Below are 8,092 nucleotides of genomic sequence, written 5' to 3'. Positions count from 1 at the left end.
AAAGATTAATGAAATTGAAGTATGGGTTGTGGAATCGAGAAGATGAAGAACTCAGAATTGTGTTTCTGATACTCAATAGATGTATGTTAGGGCTTGAGTTTTGAGATTTTGTTGATTGTGTAATTTGTAGGGAAGAAGCAATATCTCTTCTTTGATCTAGTCTAAACTGGTAAAAACCCGGTACCGGTGTTGTGCCGGACCGGTACCGGAGGTACAAGTACAGGTACCGGTCCTCAAAAGGAGGTACCGACCAACACCAAGTACAGGGACCGGTTCCATAAGAGAATGGAGCCGTGCCGGACCATGTGCAACCTTAGTGGGGTGTTATATTTGATAAAAAGACTAATTTAACCCCAAAAATTATCCTTTTACTAACCCATATGAATACTAATCCTTACCATTTTTGTTAAAAAAATAAAAAACATAAAAACTAAACCAAAAAAATACTTCTATTCTCATCTAATCCTTCAAATTCCATAAACCCTAATTAATTTATATTTTTTGGTCTTCTTCTCCAACGATCTCCGATCCAACCAAGAAAAGGTAAATCTCCATCAATCAGTTCTATGATTCACATTTCTTCATCGATTTACATGTTTAAAACTTTAATTTTGAAAATCAAAATTTCTGATTTATCTAGAATCGGTTTGTGTATTTCATTGTATCAACCGATTCTGGATTTTGTTCTTCGTCCATGAAGAGCATGCAGAGGAATTGGTTTACATAATGACTAGCATCGACCGATTTCAGGTAGAAATCAGAATATGAAAAGACATCACCAGATTCGATTTATAAGTGCATTAGCATTAGCCGATTTTTTTTTTTTTTGAACTCTATGCTCTTAAAATCGGTTTTTATGTACGTGTTAATGCATCAATTGTGGAATTGTCTCTTCAGATTCCATTTCACAATCGGTTTTTATATATGTACCACATAAAACGATTCTCAAGGTTTCATTTTTCTGTGTGTTTTTCTTGTTATAATCGGATTACATGTATTGTTTTATAAACCGATTTTGTAGTTTGATTTTTTTGTTGTAGATATGGACTTCAGTTATCTGAGCTTCTTTAACCGCCCCATGGAGAAAGAGGATGGTGCCAGAAAACCGGAGATCGTGGAAATGAACATGTACAAGTTCGCCTTTGGAAGGGTGACCAAGTTGGATTAGGCGTTGAAACTTGCGGACCAGCTTTCAATAAAAGAGCTGATTGAGCTCATCCAATTTGCCAGAATGAGGAGGAATAAAATTGCAGCACGGAGGGCGACCGACTCTAAGAATGATACGATGTGGGAAGAAATGTTCACTGCTGTTGTAGCTGGTGCTGCTGCCGATGCCGGTGATGCTGTTGCAGCTGCCAATGCTGGTGGTGTTGGAGCTGAAAATAACGTTGATGTTGCTGATCCTTGATGACATTATATTATCATAACTATTTAAGTTTGAATTATTATGTTTATGGTTTGGATAATTATGTTTTTTGTTTTGGATAATTATGTTTTATGTTTTAAGTTTGGATGATTATGTTTTAAGTGTGGGTTATTATGTTTGAAAATGGCAGAACAAGTCAAAACATAATCATCCGAACTATACGACGTATGCACCTATAAACCGATTGTTAAGGCTTTACCATGGAATCGGTTTATGTGCGTGTTAGTATAATCCGATTCTTAATGCCTCGGAAATGTCAGTTTTTCTGTATCCTCCTCTAGGTAGAATCGTATTACATGTGCAAATATAAACGGATTATAATCGGTGGAAAGTACTACTCTTTTTTTTGTTGATCTTCAGGCACAACCGGTTTATGTTGCCAAACATAAAGACGGATTTTAATGGGCATGCAAGAATAATCGGTTTTTATGAACATTCGAGAAGACCGATTGTACCAAATTTTAATTCTCGAAAAAACTAGCCGTTGGGGTCTTTCTATATATACAGAGACCTTATCCTTGGACCCAATTTGCCCCAAAATTGCTCATTCTATTCCCTCTCACTCCATATACTTCATAACTACTCATTTCATACCTCCACATGCAAGAAATGACATCGTTTGACTCCGCAAAAAAATTGGCAATCACCAAAGCATGGTACGCGGAATGTCGAGTTCACGATCACTCCTCGTCCGAGAGCTTTTGGGCGAATATATATAACAGATTTAGACGAGATTATGGGAACCCGAATAGAAGAAGTATTCAACAAATCCATGATAGACACCAAATCATCCTAGATGCGATAGTAACATGCCCCAAATAATTGACCTAGGCTCCAAATTAAGCAGGCTATTAATGTGTCCAATTTTAGGATCTGAAAATGGACCGGAATCAAATCATCGGTCATGAGTAATCAATACCTATAGAGATTCGTGTGTGACACATTTTGAAGTCGACACATTTTGCAAGGCTGCTAATGGGGTGCCAGTTTAGTGGGGTGTACTAAGTAAAGGCAAAAACTGTTTTATCCTATATAAAAATCTGGTTTGTCTTATTATAATTTTGATACACCCCCACTTAATTTGGTACCCCTATGAGTAATGTTGACATTTTGAAGTCGTGTTTGTAAACCCGAACACTCACTTTATAGTTGATCTTCATTGATTTTATCCACATTCCACGGTGTAAAAAGCTACACGAATGCAAATAGATCTAAGGCCGCAAAAATAATCAACAAAAGTTGATGGTGTTGGAGAGGTACAGAAAAATAAACACAAATGGCTTTGAATATAAGCTACAGTAGACTTTCAGCTCACCGGTTATCATCCCCGTTTCCGTCATCACCAAAATCGAAACAACATCTCCAATTCCTCCTATCCAATTCTCATCTTGTTGTCACTTCCAATTCCCCTCCTTCAATTTCAAGGAAATCACATCGGAATTTTCTTGTAATGGGTTCTTCTACGTCGTCTTTTCAAAATCCAGATAACAGTGTTCAAGGTTACTCTCTCTCTCTGTTTATTTATTTTTGTTAACTCATAGTTTCCACCTTAGTTCTTCACTTGGTTGCTTCAATTTCCGATTTGTTCTGTTTCTCTGATGCTTCTGGTTTCATTTACATTGTAACTTCCAGTTTCTGAATTCTCGTCATACTTTCTACTTGAAAACATAATGAATTGTGAAAGACCCTTATGTTCATATTGCCATTTCGACTGCTGATTGATTGTTTTCTTGATGTGGTTGATATTGATATTGTTATTCTTAACTAATCGTTGCAAAATTGCAATCTTCAGCGGATAAAATCACCTAGTTTGGATGAAAATTTAGTATATTTTCTACTGCCCCTTTAACAAATTCGGGTTTTGTTTTTGAGAAAGTTATACTACTCATAATTTTTAAGGCTTTGGGTGATGTTATCATCAGCCATTGCAATTTATCCAATGAGAAGAATAGCACAAGAACATGCAAGTTACAAAGAAAATCCAACTGTATGTCTGTGGAAGCCATGAGCCACATCCTGTGGAGACAAAAATATATGATATGCAAGTTAGGTAACGCGGTTCTCTCGTTTATACAGTATCAATTGAGAGAGGACCAGTTTGCAAAGTTTCAAAGTAGAAATAGACCTATTAACTGTTCTTAACCCTTACTTTTTTACGTTTATCTTCTTTAACTTGCCGTCAATGTTCCTTCTATGAGATATTTCCGTCAATGTAACTTCTATGATATCACATATCTGTGCTACCTAGTGTTCCTCATTAAGTGCGTTACCTTCCTTTGTGCAGAGACAGGCAGGGGAGATTATTCTTCCGTAAGTGATGCAGAGTGGAAGAAGCGTCTCACTAGTGAGCAGTTCTACGTAACTCGCAAGAAGGGAACTGAGAGGGCTTTTACAGGGTACAGTATTCAATTCAATAATACTTTATCGGTAGATTCTACAAACCTACATATAAAACTTTAAATGATAAGACATGAACCAATGTGAACTCAAGTGATTTGGTTAGGCAGAAAACTTCTCGTGCATCATGAGAGATTTTGCAACAATACATGAGTATCAAAACAAAAATGTGAAGCGGTCATTTTTTTTTTCTCAACTCAATACTACTGCTTGAGTGAAAGGCACGTGTTTTACAATATATTAGTTTCCTCATGAAGAGCTTACTTAGAGCATTAATGTATGACGCCATCTCTCGAACACCGACACAGGTTTCTTCAAAATCCAAATATGGGGTATCATGTTCGAAAAATGTGGTGGAAGTAAAAATCGTAGAGTTGGTATCATACTTAAAGTTTAATTATGCTTAGATACTGTATTATTCTACTCCCTGTACTGTGGCTTAAGTGAAGATGTTCGTATCAGGTCTCTTTCCGCCTAAGTTATCCCACTCTCGGTATCATCAACATGTTAGAAAGACTTCGTAATTCCATTTACCTCCGTTGGTGGTATCAGATATTTAGACATGTCTGCTCTTCTTCTGTTTCTTCAATCTCTATCCACTTTATCTTTGTGTGCCAAAACTTGTATGCAGCAACCGGCATTACACTTTATTTTAGTTCCTTTTTTTTTGCATTTTGATTTAGAGCAAAATGTGGTGGCAAGAGGGAGTAAGATGTGAATCAGATGCTTGTCATTTTTAATTTCAATGGGGTCCATACACATTCTTGAAGGAATTAGCAGCTTTGTCTAGGATGCCTCAAATCTTGTAGTTTATTTAGTTCCAGATATTTAATCAGTAGAAAAGTAATTGTAGTTCTCATTAATTATATTTTCCTTCTAGAGAAGCTAATAACATGCCATAATTATATTTTCCTTCTAGAGAAGCTAATAACATGCCATAAGGGTAAGTACATCAAACGACCTTTGGGTAACTTATCATAGTTGTGGCAATATTGTAGTGTTGATGATTCGTTATTCATGTTATCTGAATTTCAGGGAGTATTGGAACACAAAATCCGCAGGAACTTATCACTGCATCTGTTGTGACACGCCTTTGTTCGAGTAAGTATCACCTAATCTCTCTCTCTAGGTGCACACTAATGATATTGCGGAGTTGGGCCTCCTTTTCCTATTTATTATTATTTTTCATTAAATAATTCTTCTGGGTCCACCTTATCAGTGCTAAGTTAATGAACGTTAATGAATGTTGTATGTGTAGATCATCCACGAAATTTGACAGCGGAACTGGTTGGCCATCATACTATCAACCCATAGGAAATAACGTGAAATCGAAATTAGACTTGTCGATTATATTCATGCCTAGGCAGGAAGTTCTTTGTGATGTGTGCGATGCCCATCTTGGTCATATTTTTGATGATGGCCCTCCACCTACCGGAAAACGTTACTGCATTAACAGGTTAGGGCTACTCCTCTCATTAATCGAATTTATTTCGATAATATTTTCCCCTGTTGAAACATGTACTTTGAATATATGTAAAATCTTCCTGTGCTATGCTTATGTGATGCAGTGCCTCTCTGAAACTGAAATCAAAATAGTTCCAAGTGTTGTCATTACGTACCAGAAGTTTAAAGTCCTGAATCAATTTCCTTCTAGTGAGCAAGTTGTTCCTGTACTAAATTTGGCAAGTTGATAGAAGAAGCTCTCTCTCATGATTTTTTTGGTAGTTTCCTTATTCTCAGATCACTGTTTGCACTTCTTCTAACAAAAATGTATATTTAGACTGTTTGGAAACGATGCATAAACATGGTAAGATGAAAAAATAAATAAAAGAATTCTATCTTATAAATAAGAGTATATTGTCAGAGATACCTGAGCTGCTAAACTAGCTAGGCTACTGCTTTTCTTGTATGGCTTTTGGACTTTTCTCCTAAAGCTTCGAGCGAAACAAGAGTGTTTATGTGCGGAATTGCTTGTCTAAACCTCCAATTCCGGTCGCCATCGTTCCATAACTTCTTTAAAATTTTAGTTTCTGGGTTGTAAATAAACAAAGTTTCTCCATGGTACCACAATAAAATCTCATTGTTTTTAGCAAGTGCAAGGGCCAAGCCCAACGGTATCTCATATCGCCCTCCGAATCATTGACCTCTATATTGAATTCCTTACTCCAGCTCCGAGGATGGTTAGGCTCCGTGCCAGAGTTCTTGAATCCCCATATGTCCACGCAATTATTATCAGGTTGGATATCAACAGCACACAAATACCCTCTTAGCACTTGGATACCCCAACCAATGGAGACACAAGGGGGTGATGGGAGAGTTTGGAATTCCTCAGTCCCCAAATCGAACGCCACTACTTGTTTCTTTGAGTAATCTTTCCAGTGAAGTGCTCCATAGACAAATATACCAGAAGAGTTCACTAAATGGTACCGTGTGGACACTTGTTTGTTTCTCCATCCTTGTTTGTCACCAAGAGTGTATACTTGGACGTCGACTTGTACTCCTAGTGCTCTGTAATAGAAGATTCTAACAACCTTATACTCATGGGTGGATTGGTGGTAGGCAAACCCACTTACCGTATGATCAAAGGGATCATATGGCTTTTCGTGTAGTCGGGGAAGATTAACATATTCTCCAGAGATGGGATTGCAGATGTATATTGGATCACAGATATGATTGCGGGTGTCATTGACGCACACTAAACCGTTACATGAACCAACCAGAGATGGGATTGCAGATGTATATTGGATCACAGATATCATTGGGGGTGTCATTGACGCACACTAAACCGTTGCACACTAAACCGTTGATCATGGATATCAAAGGGAGGATGGTCAATCTTCGTAAGTGTGTCCAAAGAGAACCGAGTGTTGTTTTTGTCTTCGTTGTCATCGTCGCTATTATCAATGTCGCGGTAGTAGAGTTGCACTGAACTCCACAAATCATTTTTTTCTTTTTCTTTTCTTTTTTTTTTTTTTTTTTTTTGAAACTGAAAGAAGAATTTGATTAATTATGAGTGTTTACAAAGGATGTATCCTCCTGTAACTGAGCAGCAATATTACTAGGAGGAAAAGTAAGCCAAACACTACTTAATCTTTCTATTCTAGCTAGCTTGGACAAAATGTCAGCTACTTTATTTTTTTCCTTTGGAACATAAGAACAACTCCAAAGGTTAAACACTTTAAATAAAATTTTTATATCTAGAATCATATTATGAATTCTTCAGTCGATACTGAAACTCTCATTGTTCACAGCATCTGCAACAAGCTTTGAATCGAGCTCGAACTCCACTTTTCCCATTGAACCGCTTCCCAAAATGCTCTGCATTCCGCCTGTTCTGCATTCTCCACTCTATTCAAGAAGATACATTTGGGACCTTGATGTTCACGTGCAAAATTACAAATGATTAGTCCCAGACCACCTGTTTTATTTGTATCAAGAAATGAGCCATCACAATTAATTTTCCGAGAGTTTATATCAGGAGGTATCCAATGAAGATCACGTCTATCTTCATGAGCAGGAGATATAGTCATCACAGGGGGTTTATTTTCGAACTAGAAAATTTCTTTTTTGCAGGTTAGCACAATAGCATTCGGTGGAGTAGCTTTCCCATTGAAGACTCTATCACAACGAGCATTCCATAAGCACCAGGCCACAATAGCTATTTTACAAAGATGATGTTCTTGTAACTGATTAGTGAAGTACTTCTCAAACATTTCACAGATCCAGTGTTGAAGATTATTGATGCCTTGAGTCTGAATTCCCAGCACTGCAAACCAAACCCCTTTAGAACTTGAGCAATTCAAAATGCAGTGAGTGTTAGTTTCTGGAACTTGAGAACAAGTTGGACAACTTAGATTTCCATCTTGGATAACATGTAGAAGCTTATCCCTTGTAGGTAGTATGTCTTTGAGACATTTCCAGAAGAACTGAATTATCCTTGGCAGTAAGGGAAGTTTCCAAAGTTTCTTCATTCTTGGGTTCACTGGAGTATGTATATTCTTCTCCTCAAACATCTTTCTATACACTGATTTAACCGAAAACACTCTATTCTTTTCCAACGTCCAAATAATTCTATCTTCATGTTGATGATGAATAGTTTGTTGCAGAATTAGACTTGCAGTTGTGGCTTCGAAAAGAGAGATTACCATATTGTAGTTCCAGGTACCAGTATTAGGTAAGAACAGTTGGTGTATATATGTGTATTCCAGATGAGAATGAGTACTAACTTTAGGAGAAGGTGGACCTGGTAAATCCATTTACCATTTGTGC

The 8,092-nt window shown here is 37.1% G+C and overlaps 2 protein-coding genes across 2 annotated transcripts; one reads left to right on the top strand and one right to left on the bottom strand.

Annotated features, from left to right (window-relative positions):
- Positions 1-2,650: 2,650 nt before the first annotated feature.
- Positions 2,651-5,688, top strand: LOC113299779 (peptide methionine sulfoxide reductase MsrB-like). The gene is made up of 5 exons (XM_026548870.1): positions 2,651-2,925; positions 3,711-3,822; positions 4,859-4,924; positions 5,082-5,279; positions 5,392-5,688. Exons 1-5 carry the CDS (start codon positions 2,703-2,705, stop codon positions 5,417-5,419), a joined length of 627 nt encoding a protein of 208 aa, XP_026404655.1. The 5' UTR covers positions 2,651-2,702; the 3' UTR covers positions 5,420-5,688.
- A 150-nt stretch (positions 5,689-5,838) lies between these two features.
- Positions 5,839-6,594, bottom strand: LOC113350476 (F-box protein At3g07870-like). The gene has a single exon (XM_026594617.1). The coding sequence runs from the start codon at positions 6,592-6,594 to the stop codon at positions 5,839-5,841; it is 756 nt and encodes a 251-aa protein (XP_026450402.1).
- Between the last annotated feature and the right edge of the window lie 1,498 nt (positions 6,595-8,092).

The sequence above is a fragment of the Papaver somniferum genome, chromosome 1, assembly GCF_003573695.1.
Source record: "Papaver somniferum cultivar HN1 chromosome 1, ASM357369v1, whole genome shotgun sequence".
Lineage (NCBI taxonomy): Eukaryota > Viridiplantae > Streptophyta > Magnoliopsida > Ranunculales > Papaveraceae > Papaver > Papaver somniferum.
Note: the sequence above shows the minus strand (reverse complement) of the source record. Positions and strands in the feature narration are given on the sequence as shown.